A 20,371-nucleotide genomic window follows, 5' to 3' on the forward strand; every position below is an offset into this window, starting at 1 on the left:
ATTGATTATTCCTATCCATGAGCATGGAATGTTTGTTCATTTGTTTATGTCATCTTTTATTTTTTTTAGAAGTGTTTTGTAGTTCTCCTTGCAGAGATCTTTCACCTCCCTGGTTAGCTGTATTCCTAGGTATTTTATTCTTTTTGTGGCAGTTGTGAATCAAATTGCATTCCTTACTTGGCTGTCAGCTTGACTCTTGTTGGTGTATAGGAATGCTAGTGATTTTTTGCATATTGATGTTGTACCCTGAGACTTTGCTGAAGTTGTTTATCAGCTTTAGGAGCTTTGGGGCTGAGTCTATGCAGTTTTCTAGATAGAGGATTATGTCCTCTGCAAACAGAGATAGTTTGACTTCCTTTCTTCCTATTTGGATGCCCTTTCTTTCTTTCTCTTGCCTGATCACCCTGGCCATGATTTCCAATAGGATGTTGAATAAAAGTGGTGACAGAGGGCATCCTTGTCTTGTGCTGACTTTCAGGAGGAACACTTCTAGCTTTCCCCATTCAGTTTGATGTTAGCTGTGGGTTTTTATTTATGGCTCTTATATTATGTTGAGGCATCCTTCTTTAATACCTAGTTTACTGAGAGTTTTTAACATTAAAGGGTATTGAATTTTATTGAAAGCCATTTCTGAATCTCTTGAGATCTATGTATATTGAACCAACCTTGCATATTAGGGATAAAACTACTTCATTGTGGTGGATAGCTTTTTTGTTTGTTTTTTGTTTTTTTTTCTTTGAGGCAGAGTCTCACTCTGTTGCCCAGGCTGGAGTGCAGTGGTGCTATCTCGGCTTGCCACAACCTCTGCCTCCTGGGTTCAAGCAATTCTCCTGCCTCAGCCTCCCAAGTAGCTGGGATTACAAGTATGTGCCACCATTCCTGGCTAATTTTTAAATTTTGTGTAGAGACGGGGTTTCACTATGTTTGCCAGGCTGGACTCAAACTCCTGACCTCGTGATCCACCCGCCTCGGCCTCCCAAAGTACTGGGATTACAGGTGTGAGCCACCATGCCCAGCGGATAAGTTTTTTGATGTCCTGCTAGATTTGGTTTGCCAGTATTTTGTTGAGGATTTTTGCATTGATGTTCATCAAGGATATTGGCCTGAAGTTTTCTTTTTTTGTTGTTGTGTCTCTGCCACGTTTTGGTATCAGGACGATGCTGGCCTCAGAATGAGATAGGAAGGGTCCTTCCTCAATGTTTGGAGTATTTTCAGCAGGAATGGTGTCAGCTCTTGTACATCTGGTAGAATTCAGCTGTGAATTTGGCCATGGGCTTCTTTTCGGTAGTAGGCTATTTATTACTGACTCAATTTCAGAGCTCCTTATCGCTCTCTTCAGGGAATCAGTTTCTTCCTGGTTCAGTTTTGGAAGAGTGTATGTGTTCAGAAATTTATCCGTTTCTTCTTGATTTCCTAGGTTTATATGCATAAAGGTGTTCACAATATTCTCTGATGGTTGTTTGTATTTCTGTGGGGTCAGTGGTAAGACTCCCCTTGTCATTTCTGATTATGTTTACTTGAATCTTTTCTGTTAATCTTAGCTAGTGGTCTGTTTAATTTTTTTTAAAAACCAGATCCTGAATTTGTTGATCTTTTGAGTGTTTTTTTTGTGTGTGTCTCAGTCTCCTTCAGTTCAGCTTCAGTTTTGGTTATTTCTTGTCTTCTGCTAGCCTTGAGATATGTTTGCTCTTGGTTATGTTAGCTTGTTAACTTGAGATCTTTCTAACTTTTTGATGTGGCCATTGAGTGCTATAAATTTCCCTCTTAACACTGCCTTAGCTGTGTCCCAGAGATTCTGGTATGTTATATCTTTGTTCTCATTAGTTTCAAAGAACTTGCTTTCTGCTTTAATTTCATTATTTACTTAACAGTCATTCAGGAGCAGTTTACTCAATTTCCATGTAATTGTATGGACTGATTTTTATAAGCAAAACACAGAGGAGTTTCTCTGTAGTTCTAGAATAGGATGTGATGCAGTAAATCAACAAATGGTTGACCGATATTGGAAGGTGGAGGTTGCATAGGAAAAAGAGGTAGAAGTAAGGGTATGTGTGCTAATTTCTTCATTTTTAAAAAGAATATGTAAAAGGCCTGGCCAGGTGAGGTGGCTCACGCCTGTAATACTTTGGGAGGCCAAGGTGGGTGGATCACAAGGTCAGGAGTTCAAGACCAGCCTGGCCAACATGGTGAAACCCCATATCTACTGAAAATACAAAAATTATCTGGGTGTGGTGCACTTGTATTCCTAGCTACTTGGGAGGCTGAGGCAGGAGAATCATTTAAACCCTGGAGGCGGAAGCTGCAGTAAGCTGAGATCATGCCGCTGCACTCCAGCCTGGGCAACAGAACGAGACTCTGTCTAAAAAAAAAGAAAGAAAATATCAAAGGCCAAAGTATGCTATGTAAAGTTAAAATGGGCAAAATTAAAATAAAATGGGCAAGCCAGCAGGTTGGCTGACACTTGTAATCTCAGTGTATTGGGAGGCCAAGGTGAGAGGATTGCTTGAGATCAGGGGTTTGAGACCAGCCTGGGTAACATAGTGAGACCCCATCTCCACAAAAAAACTAAAACATAAAATTACCTAGGAATGGTGGCGTGCACCTGTAGTCCCAGCTACCTGGGAGCCCGAGGTTAGGAGGATCGCCTGAGCCCAGAAGTCAAGGCTACAGTAAGCAGGGATCGTACTACTGCACTCTAGCCTGGGTGACAGAGGGAGACCCTGTCTCAGAAAAATAAAAATAGGCTGGGCACGGTGGCTCATGCCTGTAATCCCAGCACTTCGGGAGGCCCAGGTGGGCGGATCACTAGGTCAGGAATTTGAGACCAGCCTGGCCAACATAGTAAAATCCTGTCTCTACCAAAAATAAAAAAAAAAAAAATTAGCCGGGCATGGTAGCGCACACTTGTAATCCCAGCTACTTGGGAGGCTGAGGCAAGGAGAAACTCTTGAAACTGGGAAGCAAAGGTTACAGTGAGCCAAGATCACACCACTGCACTCCAGCCCCAGTGACACTGTAAGACTCCAACTCAAATAAAAATTAAATTAAAATAGGCAACTACAGAGAAGATAAATTCGTCATCATTCATGGAAGAGAGTTGACAGATACTGTTTCAAGTTTGATAAATAAAAAAGTACATATTTAAGATTATTTAAAGTTTTGGAGGTAAATACCAAAGCAACTAAAAAAAAATGTGGCTATCTTGAACAACTGGAAGGGACTGATTGGTAAGGGCCACAACAAATCATATTATAATTTTGCTTAAGTATAACTGTCATCATTCCAGATGTTGAAAGTCACAGGTGGCTTTAATATTCATAATCACTATGTCAAAAAATTTTAGGGGGCCAGGCGTGGTGGCTCACACCTGTGATCCCAGTACTTTAGGAGTCCGAGGTGGGTGGATCACTTGAGGTCAGGAGTTTGAGACCAGCCTGGCCAACGTGGTGAAACCCTGTCCCTAATAAAAATACAAAAATCAATCAACCTGTAATCCCAGCTACTCGGAAGGCTGAGGTACTAGAATCCCTTTAACCTGGGAGGCGGAGGTTGCAGTGAGCCAGGATTGTGCCACTGCACTCCAGCCAGGATGACAGAAGGAGACTCTGTCTTAAAAAAAAAGAGAGAGAGAGAGAGGATGTGGGGTGAAGTATAATTTCCAATACTTTTGGACCCTGAGGTGGGAGGATTGCTTGAGCCCAGGAATTTGAGGCCAGCAACATAGTGAAACCCCCCGTCTCTACAAAAAATTAAAAAGGAGCCACACCGACATAATAAAACATATAATAAAAACATGAGCTAGGCATGGCGGTGCATGCCTGTAATCCCAGGTACTTGGGAGATGGAACTGACAGGATTACTTGAGCTCAGATATTTGAGGCTGCAGTGAGCTATGATTGTTTGTATACCTGTACTCCAGCCTCAGCAACAGAGTAGGACCCCATCTCTAAAAAAATAAAAATAGTAATAATAAGATAAATGGGCCAGGCAGAGTGGCTCATGCCTGTAACCCTAGCACTTTGGGAGGCTGAGGTGGGCAGATCACCTGAAGTCAGGAGGCCTGGCCAACATAGTAAAACCCTGTCTCTACTAAAAATACAGAAATTTTGCTGAGTAGTAGCTAATAAGAAAAAGAAAAAAAAGGAAATTAAAAAAAAAATACAAAAATTAGCTAGCGTGGTGGCACTTGCCTGTAATCCTAGCTACTTGGAAGCCTGAGGCAGGAGAATCGCTTGAACCTGGGAGGCAGAGGTTGCAGTGAGCCAAGATCATGCCACTGCACACCAGCCTGGGCAGCAAAGCCAGACTTTGTCAAAAAAAAAAATAAAAATAAAAATAAATGGTGGGAACTAAACAGTGTGTCTGTCGTATATTGTTCTTATCAAATAATATCCAAAGAAAAAATATAAAATTGCAGAGAACGCCTCTGCCATAATACAGTGTAACTAAAACCTGTGTTGACTCATCTGATAAAACTTCTTGGGTATCATTTTAGTACTGAAGTCCTTTATCTTTAACTTGATGATGAAGAAACTGGTCAGTCATGACTCAAAATAGGAAAACCCTTGAGGGTTCACCTGGACTAAGGAGCCAAGGGTGGGATGGCATCTGACGTTGAAACACACGCGGAGCCTCAGGACGCAGCTGCTGCTGCTGCCTGGGCAGCCCTGTCTGATGACATGGGCACTCGTGGGTCAAGTGGCAGTAACAGAGTGTTGTTTTTTTTTTTTATAACTATGTATATAGTGAATACCTGAAGCAACTTTTTTACTGACAGAAATTGGCAGCTTTTGCTCTTTCTTCTGAATGAAGTCATAAGTTAAGCAGTTTGTTTAGGTAAGTCCTAGGTACATCTTTGAAACAGAATCTAATATTTTACGTATTACATTAGTAGGCCTGGAAAATCCCCAGAGAGGAGTCACATCTCTTCAGAGCCCTACGAGCCCATTTCCCCACCCCAGGTTCCAATTGTACATGAGAAACAGGACAGCTTGCTGCTCCTGTCTCAGAGGGGCTCAGAGCCTACAGAGCAGAGGTAAGTGTACGTCCTAGTGACAGCACTGATTCACGGCGCGGGTGCTCATGCTTTAACATTTCCTTTCCTTAAGTTAGTGCCGTTTTTCTACTTTGGGCTTTTATGTCTGGATGGGATTCTCAGAGTATCATTTGTCTGTTTTCCTAGTGATCTAATGCTAGTGGATTTTAGCAAAAAGAAAACATTCACAATATCATAATATTTAAATAGATTAGAAAATATTTGTTCATTATTCTTTTTGAAATTAAATCTTTCTAGATAGTTTTTTTTTTTTTTTTTTTATGTTTTTTGTCTAGGGGGAAGTGTCACGCATTGATTCAGCCAACATTTGAATGCTTATTGTACACCAAGCACTGTGGACTCTGCATGGATTTTATCTTACGTCTTTCTAGCCCTGACCTCAATCCTGTTAATTATTAAATTATTATCCCCATTTGGATTAGATGCCTTTGAGTTGGCTCCTTTCCAGTAAGTCTCCATACCTCCACCTAAGTGATTTGTCTAAAACCCATGCAGAATCCAGCAGCCAGTCTTTAGCATGGCATCTGAGTTCTTGCGTGACCAGGTTTATGCTGCCTGTTCTGCTTCACTTCCCACTGCCTCACCCCTACACTGGAGTCTCTGTCCGTATCATTTTGCTTATTATTCCCTGAATTCCTTTCTGTCCATACTTGTGCAGTTTGCCTAGCACGGAACACCCTCTGGTGATGTGCCAAGTGCCAGACGTGCCCCTTGCTCATGGTCATACTGATACTAATGGGGAAAGACCAGTTTTAAACTAAAGTCTTTCTAACTCCAAATTCTAGTGCATTTCTTACAATGTGTTGCTCCTAATTTATTGCATTTATTCTTAGGCAGCTAAGTAGATATTGCTACTTTTCAATGAAATGAAGAAAATCCATTTTTGGAGAGGAAGTGATATTCAATTTCATTATGCGTTTATATTTTTCCCCCCTATGTTTGTGAGTTTCTTGAGGACAGGGACCATGTCTTATTCCTGTTCCTGACACCTTAATTGTCTTTCTTGGCATAAAGTAAGTGTTCTTACGTTTGAATGATGAATGAACCCACATGACTGGATTAGGTTGTCCGTAACCTGTATTCTCTGTTCTAATCTCTGGCTCTACCTAGATCCTTGGTGGCCTCGAGCTGTTAGGGGAAAGTTGTTTTTTAAAATGTGTATAAACATAAAACTCTTTATGTTAAACTCAGCTCATTTGTTAGGTGTCTTGAAATGACTGTAACAAATAGGCAGTTTTATTCCTCTACTATCCCTGTTGGATTCCATTCCAACTGTTGATTGCTTAGATCTGAGTTCTTGCTGTTTTATAGGCAAGCATGCTATTATAATTTTAGTGTACTTAAAACTAATTCAGTATAATAGTTTGCAGTTTATGTGGCAACCATGAATATATCAGTGTTTGTGCTGTTAAGCAGAATCATGGTAAGCTGTTTGAATTTTCCTATTAATATTCATTTGCTGCTGCTTCATTCCTTCCTAAGAATTTCTACTCTAGATTATCTCCATTCTAATTCTAATTTTATGATTTCATTTTGAGAGCTAAATCATTTGACTGTCCTCAAATGATGTACTAAATGGCTTTTGATTACATACGGTTTCTTAGGGCTGTAATCACAAACACGGGACGAGGAGGCAGTAGTTTCCTAAGTACTCTCTGACTGTTGTTATCATTGATAGAAATGTCCCCAGGATTAGGAGTACGTGGTTGTAATATACTTAACTTTGGCCCTAACAGGAATGATTCCCGCTCACCAGGGAGTATAAGCTACTTGCCTTCATTCTTCACCAAGCTTGAAAACACATCACCCATGGTTAAATCAAAGAAGCAGGAGATTTTTCGTAAGTTGAACTCCTCTGGTGGAGGTGACTCTGATATGGGTAAGTGGGATTTCTTTCATGAACCTCAAATAAAACATGCATTAATAATGATATCTCTGGTGTTGCCTTTCCTATAATGCTTGACTTTGAAGGCTCTTTACCAGGCAGCTGTCCAACACATCTGATCCTAGCATTCCTTCTCAAGTGCCTCCAGCCCATGAAGAGTTCTAATGAGGAAGCAGAGCTCGCTCCTTTCTGAAGTTGTGCTGTTTCTCTTTGAACAAATGCTGTGTCTTCTAGGTTACTTTTCCTTATAGGGGACTGGATTAACTCTCCGTAGTTTTTCTTTCTCCCCTACCCGTGAGTCTTACTTTTGTCCATTTGGGCCCATCCCGACAGATATTTGAAGACATGTCCTTCAGGGGTCATTTCAATCAGTGTCCCCAGTTTCATCATCTGTTTATCACATGTCCTCATTATGAGTACCCCTACCATCTCAATTATTCTCCACCAAAAACGTTTAGCCTAGCCTTTTACCAGGTTCCAAGTAATACAGAATAGAGTAGTGTCATATGATATATGCTGAATTCATCTTTTTTTTTTTTTTTTGAGACGGTCTCACTCTGTTGCCAGGCTGGAATGCAGTGGCGCAATCTCAGCTCACTGCAACCTCTGCCTCCTGGGTTCAAGCGATTCTCCTGCCTCAGCCTCCCCAAGCAGGTGGGACTACAGGTGGTGCACCACCATGCCCAGCTAATTTTTTTGTAGTTTTAGTAGACACAGGGTTTCACCATGTTGGCCAGGATGATCTTGGTCTCTTGACCTTGTGATCCACCTGCCTCGGACTCCCAGAGTGCTGGAGTTACAGGTGTGACATCATTTTTAAAGTAGCCTAAAACTGTATTAGCTTTTTTGGTTACAATGTTATAGTGTACTTAGTTCGAATGTTGATGTCAAGGTCTTGGGCTACTATTAATCCACACCTTGCCCTTGCTCTACTTTTGCAATAACTAGCTCCATGTACAGGACAAGTCCAAGTCCGTCTGTGCTTGCTCCAGTCCAGCTATTTTTTCTACCCTACCAGTGTCTTTCTGGACTTCACTTGAGTCATTCACTATTCATATGCAACTCTGATAAACTCACAGTGTAAAAATATAACATTGGCCAGGCACGGTGGCTCACACCTGGAATCTCAGCACTTTGGGAGGCCAAGATAGGAGGATTGATTGGGCCCAGGAGTTCAAGACTAGCATGGAGAACACAGAGAGACCCCGTCTCTACAAAATATAAAAAAAAAATCAGCTGGGCGTGGTGGCATATGCCCCTGTGGTCCCATTTACGTGGGAAGCTGAGGCGGGCGGATCGCTTGAGCCTGGGAAGTTGAGGCTGCAGTGAGCCATGATTGGGTCACTGCATTCCAGCCTAGGCCACAGAGTGAGACATCTCAAAAAAAAAAAAAAAAATTGGCCAGGCACGGTAGCCCACGCCCGTAATCACAGCACTTTGGGAGGCCCAGGCGGGCAGATCACGAGGCTTGAGACCAGCCTGACCAACATGGTGAAACCCCGTCTCTACTGAAAATACAAAAAAAGTTAGCTGGGCGTGGTCGCGTGTGCCTGTAATCTCAGCTACTCAAGAGGCTGAGCAGGAGAATCGCTTGAACCTGGGAGGTGGAGGTTGCAGTGAGCCAAGATCGTGCCACTGCACTCCAGCCTGGGCGACAGAACACGACTCTGTCTTAAAAAAAAAAAATTAAAGATTGGCTGGTGTGTGGTGGCTCACACCTGTAATCCCAGCACTTTGGGAGGCTGAGGCAGGCAGATCACTTAAAGTCAGGAGTTTGAGACCAGCCTGGGTTACATGGTGAAACCCCATCTCTACTAAAAATACAAAAATCAGCTGGTCATGATGGTGTGTACCTATAATCCCAGCTACTCGGGAGTCTGAAGCATGAGAATCGCTTGAACCTGGGAGGCAGAGGTTGCAGTGAGCCAAGATTGTGCTATTGCAGCACTGCAGCCTGTGTAACAGAGTGAGTCTCCATCTCAAAAAAATAATAAAATAAAATTTAAAATAATAATGGTAGCAAAAGGTTATCTAGCACATACTATGTGCTAAGCTCTATTCAAAGCATGTGTAGATATAATCTCATTTAATCCTCACAGCAACCCTACATGTTACACATTATAATTATCTCCACTGTTGTAGCCAAGGAAACTGAGACTCAGGTTTAAGAGCTGGCACAGTTAACATAGTAATGAGGCTGCAGCTCAAACCCAGGCGTTCCAACTCCAGAATCCATGTTGCTAATGATGGACCAACTGGCTTGTAACAGTTCCACACTCAGCATCCTAGCCAGATTGTTGGTAAGATACCCTAGCTAATGCTCTGTGGCAGAACCTTTCCTCTGGGTTGATATACAAGTATTAATCAGAACCTCCTCATCCTCTGTCAGCACACTCACTTTTACTGTCTCCCTGGTCTTATCGGTCTTTTCCTAGGTTAGTCCTCGTGATAGAGAGACTTTGGGTATACCACTGTCTGCTTTATTCTTTATTTTTATTTGTTTAAAGTTCAGCTTTGTATTGAACATATTATAAGAGATTTAGTCAAAATGACCAAAGTTCATGTCATCATCAGACCCCCACAGATTCTTGTTTCTTTGCTTCCACTTACTTCTTAGCTGGAGCCAGTGGAGGGGGCACGACCTCCTGCTGGTGCAGCACTAGCTGCTGGAGCAGGTTCACCAGCTCCTACATTGCAGATGAAGCTCCCAATTTTGACACTGCCCAGGGCATTTGCAAACAAGCCAGGCCAAAAAGGTTCAACATTTACACCAGCTGCTTTAATGAGGGCATTGATCTTATCCTCCGAGATGGTCACCTCATCTTCATGCAGTGAGGGCCAAGTAGATGCAGGCGTGCTCAGAGACGGGGGCCATGGCGTGGGCGAGTGTGGGGCTGGCGCTGCTGGACACAGTGTTAGTTGCGTGATGAAATGAGAGCCTCACCCCAACACGGCTCAGCTTCCTCAGAAAGACCAGGCACTGTGACAGCAGCTGAGGAAAGGGTAATCTGCCTTATTTCTGTAATTTACCATGTACTAGTCTTCTGACCCTGTCAAAAGAAAGGAAAGTGGGGGCCTTGCACTGTGAACTGCCTGGTGGATGTGTGTTTAGATCTGTCACTCTGTGTGACTGATAAATGTTGAATGCCAAGGAGAAAAGGATGAGCCAGTGTCACCAGTTTGTGAACTTGTCCTTGCTCTTAATTACTAGATTATCTGTTTAGGTGGCAAGAAAATCATCTAAAAGACAAATATTTTAGAATGCTTACCATAATTGTTATCAGGCCTACAGATGGCCTTTCTTTTTTTGTGGGGGGACCTGAGTCTTGCTCTGTCATCCAGGCTGGAGTGCAGTGGTGCAATCTTGGCTCACCACAGCCTCTGCCTTCTGGGTTCAAGTGATTCTCCTGCTTCAGCCTCCTGAGTAGCTGAGATTACAGGCGCCTGCCACTATGCCTGGCTAATTTTGTATTTTTAGTAGAGATGGGGTTTCTCCATGTTGGCCAGGCTGATCTCGAACTCCTGATGTCACGTGATCCACATGCCTTGGCCTCCCAAAGTGCGGGGATTACAGGCATGAACCACCACGCCCGGCTGCCTTTCTTTTCAAAAAGGACTGTTGCTATTATTTTCTATCTCCAGTCTTCAACAGTTTATTATTTACAGCTCCTCAAGTGTCACCAACAAAAATATGCTCTCATTTTCAAATGCTCTCGGAACCCAGAGATGAATTTGTGCGAGCATGGAGAGCTAGAGATACCAGAGCAGCCAGGAACTGAGATTCAAATCATTTCACCGTTGTATGGTTTACTCTCATCCTCTAGTCTTTGTCTTGCCCTTGAAGTGGGAAACTCTTGACAGGGAAATGCCCTGTATGAACTGAAGAAGCCTACTTTATAGTTTTTCCTTCTTGCCTAATGTGTTGAGTAGGATACTGCTATATTGGGTATTTTAGTACGATGGATGGTCTCTATTCTCTGAAAATGCATGATGAAATGAATATTTAACTTTAATAGGAGATAATCATGTCTTAAGGGAAGTACTAACAGAACTGCTTTCAAGTCTGGGATTTTTTTTTTTTTTTTTTTTTTTTTGGCAAGACCTGTTTTTCATGGTGGAAAGGATAACTTATATTAAAGAACCAGTGGGCCCACCATGGCACATTTAGCCCTCACTGGGAAGTAGAACTAAATGCAACCCATCAGCAGCCAGCACAGCCTCACTTCACCTCATTGCATCTGAGCTCAGTGTTCCCAAGGACATCAGTGACTTTATTTTTTTGAAAACCTTAATGCTTTAAAATTTACTTTATTGGATCTCTTTGCAGCTTTTAACATAGGGAATCACTTTCCTTTTCCCAAAATGCTTTCTTCTCTTGGCTTTCTGATACCATGTTCTCCTCTTTCCACTTCTCTGGCCATTTCCGTGTCCTTAGCTCAGTCTTGCTTTGCCTGGCCCTTGATTGTTGGTTTTCCCCAGGGCTCACTTCTTAGTCCCTTTCTCCTCATGCTTTATAATCTGGGTCATCTCATCTACTCTGGGGATATGAATGGTCAGTTGTATGCTCAAAACTCCCAAATTTGTATCTGCAGTGCAGCTTTTCCTGCCAAGCTCTACTTACATATCTTTGCAGACCTCATTACTTCTTGACTAACTTACTGGCTCCCTAAGCATCTAAAATTGAATTCATATTCTACCTCCCCACACAAAAAGTTCTTCCTTCCCTACCACAGTTGCCCTGACTCTGGCCATCACTATCCTGGCCTCTCTGCCTCCTGTTAGGAGTTACTTCCTCCCGTCAAGTTGGCCTCCACCGTGGCTTTCACATGTCTACCTTCCCTTCTGCTAATTTCTGAGCAGTTACCACATTCTTGCTCAACAGTAGGTACCAGTCACCTGGATTGCTTATTAAATAGTTGAATTATGGGGCCCTAGGAATGTAGAAAATTTACTAAGCTACCCCAGGTGATTCTGATTTGTATGGCCTCAGGAAGCACCACACTGCACTGTAAGCTCCATAAGCCAAGGAAGGGGTATTCTGCAAATGTAGTACCTAAGGATTATCATTGGTTAACTATTGGAAATTGTCTTCATCTGACCATTTTTGATCAATAAGAAGGTAATCTTATGATTCAGCCAAATAACTGTTCAATTAAATATCTAATGAATGAATGACTCCTCTTCTACGCACTTCATGATAACAAGGCTCTGTTATTTCAGGCTCAGTTTATTTACCGTGTCACTTGGCTCATAAGTAAGACTATCATCCATGGCCATTGTTTCCTGGTTCTTCTGAAGACTTCTCCTCTCTTTGTCAGTTTAAAGCCTCCCTGATCAACCAAGTTTGCTTCTAGGCACATGCGCTCTTCCCTCTTCTTTAATGTGCTCACCCTTTGGTTAAGAGTCCATCTTTCTTTGGTCTCATTAGAAATTTCACATTCTGGCTGAGCACAGTGGCCCATGCCTACAATCCCAGCACTTTGGAAGGCAGGTGGATCACCTGAGGTCAAGAGTTTGAGACCAGCCTGGCCAACATGGTGAAACCCTGTCTCTACTAAAAGTACAAAACTTAGCTGGACGTGGTGGTGGAGGCCTGTAATCCCAGCTACTTGGGAAGCTGAGGCAGGAGAATTGCCTGAACCTGGGCGACAGAGGCTGCAGTGAGCCTAGATCATACTATTGTACTCCACCATGGGTGACAAGAACAAAACTGTGTCTCAAAACAAAGAAAAAATTTTCACATTTTTTGGGACATCATTTGCCCACCCACTTGCTTCCTGAATTCCTTTTTTCTCTCTAAAATTCTCAGCATCAAGTCAGGAATGACAGAAACACCATTTATGTCCTAAATTCTTCCCCTATAATAAAGGCACACTGCTTTATTATAGGTGGTTCACAGGTCTTATGCTGTTTTTCAAACTGCAGATTACAAGTTGCACAGTCAGCAGAAATGAAAAGGATTAACAGTCTTTTTTTTCCAGCAGATATCCTGAGTTTCTAGTTAGCCATACAGGGAAACACACAGTCATTTTCGTAGTATCCACTGAGGCAGCTTTCCTCAGGATCTAATCCCAGGCTGCCTGGGTACTTGTTGTGGTCATCTCAGACAGAGCCCAAGGTTTCTTCTTCGTTAGAAAGCCTTGATTCCTGTTCTAAGAACAGCATTTTCCTATTTGTTTCTCCAGCAGTGCAAACTTTCTTCCCCTTTTTCTGGGTTACATTGCTCCTTTATTTATTCACTCTTTTTTTTTTTCCTTTTTTATTAACAGATGGGAGTGTCTCACTGTGTTGCCCAGGCTGGCCTCAAATTCCTGAGCTCAAGCAGTCCTACTGCCTCAGCCTCCTGCGTAGCTGGGGGACCAGAAGCGTACCACTGCACCCAGCTTACTAATCCTCTTTTGATGTTCCTACTCACCTATTTCCTGATTTCCTTTTAAAAAACTAAGCCTGGGCAACAGAGTGAGACGCTGTCTCAAAAAATGTTCTTCCATTTTATCTTCACTCAATGAGTGAAAAACAAAGGTGGGGATCATGGAAAATAAAGAGATTAATTTCATTATAGGAATTTTTTGAGACTTTAGTTTGGTATATATGATTATCACATCTTAATTAACTTAAATTTTGCTTAAATATAGCAGCTGCTCAGCCAGGAACTGAGATCTTTAATCTGCCAGCAGTTACTACATCAGGTAAGATTGAAAAGACATTATTTACCAATACAAAATTGGTACAGCAGTAGTCAGTCCAACAAATGTACCGAGTAGCAACTGTATGCCAGGGAAGTGACTGCTCCAGTATGAAAAATGAATAAGTAATTTAGTGAAGGAAGGTTTAGTCAGTAGCACAGAAAGGAACTGAGATCCAATAAATTCCTATTGAAAAGATAAATGAACAAAAAGAATGGAAACTATTAAAGAACAGTGTCAGAAACTAGGGAACTGGGAACTTTAATAGAAGTATGGGTGACTGATTCACTTCGGAAAGAAATTTCCTTAAGGAGTTATTTGTGGATTAAGATGATCTCTGGGCCAGGCGTGGTGGCTCCCAGCACTTTGGGAGGCCAAGGTGGGCGAATCACCTGCAGTTGGGAGTTTGAGATCAGCCTGACCGATATGGTGAAACGCCATCTCTACTAAAATTACAAAATTTTCACTGGGTGTGGTGGCAGGTACCTGTAATCCCAGCTACTTGGAAGACTGAGGCAGGAAAACCCCTTGAACCTGGGGGCGGAGGTTGCAGTGAGCCGAGATCGTGCCACTGCACTCCAGCCTGAGTGCGACAGAGTGAGACTTCGTCTCAAAAAAAAAAAGATGGTCTCTGTGTGGTGGGTCCTGGTGTTGTTCTAGGTGACTTGCCAAGTGCTATATGTATTCCGTGGGCTGAAGCGACTGTTCACGTTTGTTTCCTGATTGGCCTTTCAGAAATGACGTGGAAATGCTTTTGATTCTCTTCCAGGCTCAGTTAGCTCTAGAGGCCATTCTTTTGCTGATCCTGCCAGTAATCTCGGGCTGGAAGACATTATCAGGAAGGCTCTCATGGGAAGCTTTGATGACAAAGTTGAGGATCATGGAGTTGTCATGTCCCAGCCTATGGGAGTAGTGTCTGGTACTGCCAACACCTCAGTTGTGACCAGTGGTGAGACACGGAGAGAGGAAGGGGACCCATCACCTCATTCAGGTATAGCTTTCATTTTAGTGCTTTTCTGCTGCTTTTCCCCCCAAAGCCAGTTTATTTCCCAAGTTCCAGTGCATCACTGAGAGACTTCATTTATGTCTTTATGTGCTCAGAGTCACCTCTTAGCATTTCAGTTACTTAAAAAATGTTTTTAAAAACTTACCAAGACATTATAATGACATGAACAGAAATAAAAAGGAAGAAAATTACACAAAGTGTCACCCTCCTGGGATGTCCATTTTTTTATTTGTTTGCATCTAGTCCTCATCTATACATACTACATTGTAATTGTAACACACATATTATGTTTTTGAATAAAAATGATTTAACTGCAAAAATTAGGCTCAGTATAAAACAATTGTAAGCTGGCGGGGCGTGGTGGCTCACACCTGTAATCCCAGCACTCTGGGAAGCTGAGGTGGGCAGATCCCGAGATCTAGAGAGGGAGACCATTCTGGCCAACATACTGAAACCTGTCTCTACTAAAAATACAAAAATGACCAGGCATGGTGGCACAGGCCTGTAATCCCAGCTACTCGGGAGGCTGGGGCAGGAGAATCGCTTGAACCCAGGAGACAGAGGTTGCAGTGAGCCGAGATCACACCACTGCACTCCAGCCTGGTGACAAGACTCTGTCTCTAAATAAATACATTAATAAATTAAAATTAAATAATCGTATGCCAAAGAAAAGATTAGGAAAAAAGATGTAATCCTAGCACTTTGGGAGGCCAAGGTGGGTGGATCACTTGAGCTCAAGAGTTCAAGACCAGCTTGGGCAACATGGTGAAAATCCCATCTCTCCCAAAAATACAAAAAATTAGCTGGGCCTGGTGGCTTGCGCCTGTAATCCCAGCTACTTGTGGGGGCTGAGGTGGAAGGATCACTTGAGCCCGAAGAGGCAGAGGTTTCATAGAGCTGGGATTGTGCCACTGCACTCCAGCCTAGGTGACAAAGTAAGACCCTGTCTGAAAAAAGGGAAGAAAAAAACCTAACTTTTCAAGTTACACCATGCAGAATGCTAGTGCTTCTATCCGATAAGCATTGTTTCAGACATGTCTCGGTATAAGATTTTATACATTCTGTTAAAAACAAGCACAGAAAAAAAAAATCCTAAGTTTTAATCTTACAACCCTTTTCTTAATATTTTGAGAACTAGTATCTCTTGCGCTTTTGAAAATTACTTGAAATTCAGCAGTTTCTGTTTTAGTTTAGATATTGTGGTTAAGAAAAAGATTAAAAAGATTAGAGGTCTTTAAAAAAAACACCAAAAAACCTATATACATGTTAACTTTAAGACCTCATCAGTTTACTTCCTGCTCTGAAAAATAAGCATCATCATCCTCTTTCTGTTCTTACCTTCCAATTTTTATTGGCTTTAAGTGTGTGTGTGTTTTAAGGTTATAAGACTGGTGACTTAGGCAGTTACACTGTACGGGTTGTATGGGAATTTGGGGCAGTGTGAAATTGTTCTGCTGGGGCTAATATTTGCTGGTGACCTGGGCTCTGATCTCTTCTGAGATCTTTTTCACGTTTTCTTCTAGAGCACAGTCAGAGGTGTCTCACTTATGTGAACTTCTGCTGAGTTCATCAGCTGCAAAGTCTGGGATAATAGAAAGGGCTACCAACACTTGCTGGGCCTCTGCTCAAGTCCTGTAGTAGCATAAAGAAGCTTTGTTTTGCACTTTTTCCTTTACATACTGTTTCTTTGTGTGGTGTGTTGTTAACTCCAGTTGGAAAGGGGGGTTGGTCATTGTGAGGTATGATTTTTGTCACCCTGCCTTCTTTCTTTAGTAGTTTCTGTACTCTGAGGCCAGTAAAGAAGCCTTGAAGTTCCAGAAATTTCAGTTCCTTAATAACCACATTTTAAAATTAATGGCAGGAGGACGACCCTTGTTTTTTGTTTTGATTGCTACAAGTGAAATTCTGGCTTTCTTTTAAATACAAGCATACCTCGTTTTAGAGTGTGTGTGTGTGTGTGTGTGTGTGTGTGTGTGTGTGTGTGTGTTTGGTTTTTTTTTAACTGTAGGTTTGTGGCAGCCCTGCAAGTCTGTCGGCACTATTTTTCTAATAGCATGCATTCTCCTTTTTGTCTCTGTCACATTTTGGTAATTCTCACAATATTTCAAATTTGTTCATGATTATTATCTCTGTGACTGATCAGTGATTTTTGATACTGTAATTGTTTTGGGCACCATGAGCAGCGCCTGTATAAGATGGCAAACTTGGCTGGGGCGCAGTGGCTCATGCCTGTAATCCCAGCACTTTGGGAGGCTAAGGCAGGCGGATCACCTGAGGTCAGGTGTTCGAGACCAGCCACGGAGAAACCCCATCTCTACTAAAAATACTGAATAAGCCTGGCTTGCTGGCACATGCCTGTAATCCCAGCTACTCAGGAGGCTGAGGCAGGAGAATCACTGAACCCAGGAGGCGGAGGTTGCGGTGAGCCAAGATTGTGCCATTGCACCCTAGCCTGGACAACAAGAGCAAAACTCCATCCCAAAAAATAAAAATAAAAATAAAAAATGGCGGTGTGTGTCCTGACTGCTCCACTGACAGTTGTTCCCTGTCTCTCACCTCCTCTGGCTTCCTTATTCCCTGACACACAACAATACTGAAATTAGGCCAGTTAATAACCCTATGATGGCTTCTGAGTGTTCAAGTGAAGAGTCACAAGTCTCTCACTTGAAATCAAAAGTTGGAAATGATTAAGCTTACTTAGTAGCTTAGTGAGAAAGGCATGTTGAAAGCCAAGACAGGCAGAAAGCTAGACCTTATGCACCAAACAATTAGTCAAATTGTAAATGCAAAGGAAAAGTTTTTGAAGAAAATTAAAAGTGTTATTCCAGTGAACACACAAATGGTAAGAAAGCAAAACAGTGTTTTGTGATACACAGAAAGTTTTAGTGGTCTGGATAGAAGACCAAAGACCAGCCACAACATTCCCTTAAGCCAAAACCTAATCCTGTTCCAAGGCCTAACTCCTCAGTTCTAATGAGAGAGGCGAGGAAGCCACAGACGAGAAGATTGAAGCTAGCAGAGGCTGATTGAGAGGCTGAAGCTTTCTCCCTAACATAAAAGTGCCAGGTGAGGGAGAAAGTGCTGATGAAGACTCTGCAGCAAGTTACTCAGAAGACCTAGCTAAGAACATTAATAAAGGTGACTACATTAAACAACAGATCTTCCATACAGACAAAACAGCCTTCTACTGGAACAGGCCAAAACTTCAAAAGACAGGCTGACTCTCTTGTTAGGGGCTAATGCAGGTGTTGATTTTAAGTTGAAGCCAGTGCTCCTCTACCATTCTGAAAATCCTAAGGCACTTAAGAATTATGCTCGGTCTACTCACCTGTGCTCTAGAAACGGAGGAAAGCCTAGACGACAGCATGTGTTTACAGAATGGCTTGCTGAATATTTTAAGCCCACTGTTCAGACCTACTACTTAGAAAAAAAGTATGACTTTCAAAATATTACTGCTCATTAACAACGTACCTTAATCACCCAAGAGCTCTTTAGGAAAGGTTCAAAGAGATGTTGTTTTCATGCCTGCTAACACAACATCCATTCTGTAGCCCATGGATCAAGGAGCAATTTCCACTTCCAGGTCTTATTATTTAAAAAATACATTTTATAAGGCTATAGCTGCCACAGTGATTCCTCTCATGGATCTGAGTAAACTGAAAACCTTCTGAAAAGGATTCACCATTTTAGGTACTATTAAAGACATTTGTAATTCATGGGAGAAGATCAGAGTATCAACATTAACAGGAGTTTGGAAGATGAGTCCCACTCCCGTGGATAACTTGGGAGGAGGTCAAGACGTCAGTGGAGGGAGTCACTGCAGGTGTGGTAGAAATAGCAAGAGAGGCCGTGTGTGATGGCTAATACCTGTAATCCCAGCACTTTGGGTGGCTGAGGCAGTAGACTCACTTGAATCTAGGAGTTTGACACTGGCCTGAGCAACATACTGAGACCCCATCTCTGCAAAACTTTTAAAAAGTAGCCAAGTGTGGTGGTGTGCACCTGTGGTCCCAGCTACTTGGTTCTGAGGTGGGAGGATTGCTTGAGCCCAAGAAGTCGAGGCTTTCGTGAACTGGTATGCTGTGATTGTGCCACTGCAGTCCAGCCTGAGCAGCAGAGGTGAGACCCTGCCTTAAAAAAGAAAAAAAGAAATACCAAGAGAACTAGAACTAGTAGTGGAGCCGGAAGATGTCACTGAATTGCTGCAATCTCATGATTAAACTTGAAATGAATGAGGAGTTGCTTCTTAGGAATAAGCAAAGCAAGTGATTTCTTAGATTGACTCTGCCTCTGAAGATGCTGTGAACATTGTTGAAATGACAACAAAGGATTTAGAATATTACATAAACCCAATTAATAAAGCAGGGTTAAGGATCGCTCCAATTTTGAAAGTTCTACTGTGGGTAAAATGCTATCATTGCATGCTACAAATAAATATTTCATTTAAAAAAAACAAATTGCCACAGCCACCCCCAGCCTTCGGCAGCCACCACGTGGATTAGTCAGCAGCCATCCACATGGAGGCAAGACCATCCATCAGCAAAATGATTCTGACTTACTGAACCGTCAGTATCTCTGAGGTATCCCTATAGAGTTTTATTTCCTTGAGTACTAGGGTCTGGATTCTTCATGTTACCATTCTGCTTTTTTCATTTAGCACTGTATAATCATTAGCATTTGGGTGATTTTTGAGAACTTAAATATATTAATACTTTAACTTGAATTTCACTTTTAGGAGGAGTTTGCAAACCAAAGCTGATCAGCAAGTCAAACAGCAGGAAATCTAAATCTCCTATCCCTGGGCAAGGCTACTTAGGAACTGAACGGCCGTCTTCAGTCTCCTCTGTACATTCAGAAGGGGATTACCATAGGCAGACGCCAGGGTGGGCCTGGGAAGACAGGCCCTCTTCAACAGGTAAGGAGCTTGCTTTAACTGTTAGAAAACGAGACAAAGCAACTTATATCAATGTCTTGGTTATTAGTTCTTCAAAATTCAGCAATTTTTCTAATTTGGAAACCTATATTCCATTTCTGTTTAATTAATAGGTTCCACTTTCCAGAATAGAAATGTTTTTTTGGGTGGTCTTGCTCTGTCACCCAGGCTGGAGTGTAATGGCATGATCATGGCTCACTGCAGCCTCAACCTCTGAGGTTCAGGTGATCCTCCCACCTGAGCCACCCAAGTAGCTGGGACTACAGGTGTGCACCACCATGCCTGGCTAATTTTTTTTTTTTTTTTGGGTAGAGATGAGATCTCACTGTTACCCAGGCTGGTCTTGAACTCCTGAACTCATTCTTCCTGCCTTGGCGTCCCAAAGTGTTAGTATTACAGACATCAACCAATGCATACGCCCAGAATAGAAACTGAATGCACATATAGCCTGAAACATTTTTAGAATGCAAAACCCAGTTACCGTAAACAAAGGAAGAGCTATGAAAAAATAATCTCATCCATTCTCACTTCTGTATTACACTGGTAGTGAACATTTACTATCTGCAAAGCAAACAATGCAGTTTTAGTTCTTTGAGAACTGTACCTGAATGTACCATGCCACTTCTAAGAGAACTTCGCCTTTCATATTGGCATTCTTAGAAAAAGTTCTTAGGGAAATACTAAGAAATCAAAATTAGAAATGAGAAGACTAGCTTAAAAAGCCATCATCTGGTCTGGTGTGGTGGCTCATGCCTGTTATCCCAGCACTTTGGGAGGCTGGGGCGGGTGGATCACTTGAGGTCAG

At 42.3% G+C, this 20,371-nt stretch overlaps 1 protein-coding gene, 1 long non-coding RNA gene and 1 pseudogene across 20 annotated transcripts in view; 1 reads left to right on the plus strand and 2 right to left on the minus strand.

Moving 5' to 3' along the window:
• NCOR1 (nuclear receptor corepressor 1) overlaps positions 1-20,371 on the plus strand; it is a 183,766-nt gene that overhangs the window by 159,461 nt on the left and 3,934 nt on the right. For 18 of the 19 annotated variants that reach the window (XM_032280184.1, XM_032280179.1, XM_032280196.1 and 15 more), the window contains 5 exons: positions 4,892-5,035; positions 6,793-6,935; positions 13,577-13,630; positions 14,397-14,618; positions 19,369-19,548. In XM_032280184.1, the coding sequence (XP_032136075.1) occupies positions 4,892-5,035; positions 6,793-6,935; positions 13,577-13,630; positions 14,397-14,618; positions 19,369-19,548 (743 nt within the window). The remainder of the gene's footprint in view (positions 1-4,891; positions 5,036-6,792; positions 6,936-13,576; positions 13,631-14,396; positions 14,619-19,368; positions 19,549-20,371) is intronic. The other variant, XM_032280187.1, reaches the window with a different exon arrangement.
• LOC116553080 lies at positions 2,572-19,369 on the minus strand. Its single transcript, XR_004269629.1, has 3 exons — positions 19,088-19,369; positions 13,321-13,324; positions 2,572-2,582 (listed from the first exon to the last, which is right to left on the minus strand). It is a non-coding gene; the product is annotated as an uncharacterized LOC116553080 (long non-coding RNA).
• On the minus strand, positions 9,406-10,252 carry LOC116553077 (annotated as a pseudogene).

This window comes from Sapajus apella, unplaced genomic scaffold, assembly GCF_009761245.1.
Source record: "Sapajus apella isolate SASKATOON/1434 unplaced genomic scaffold, GSC_monkey_1.0 scaffold12, whole genome shotgun sequence".
NCBI classification, from domain to species: Eukaryota; Metazoa; Chordata; class Mammalia; order Primates; family Cebidae; genus Sapajus; species Sapajus apella.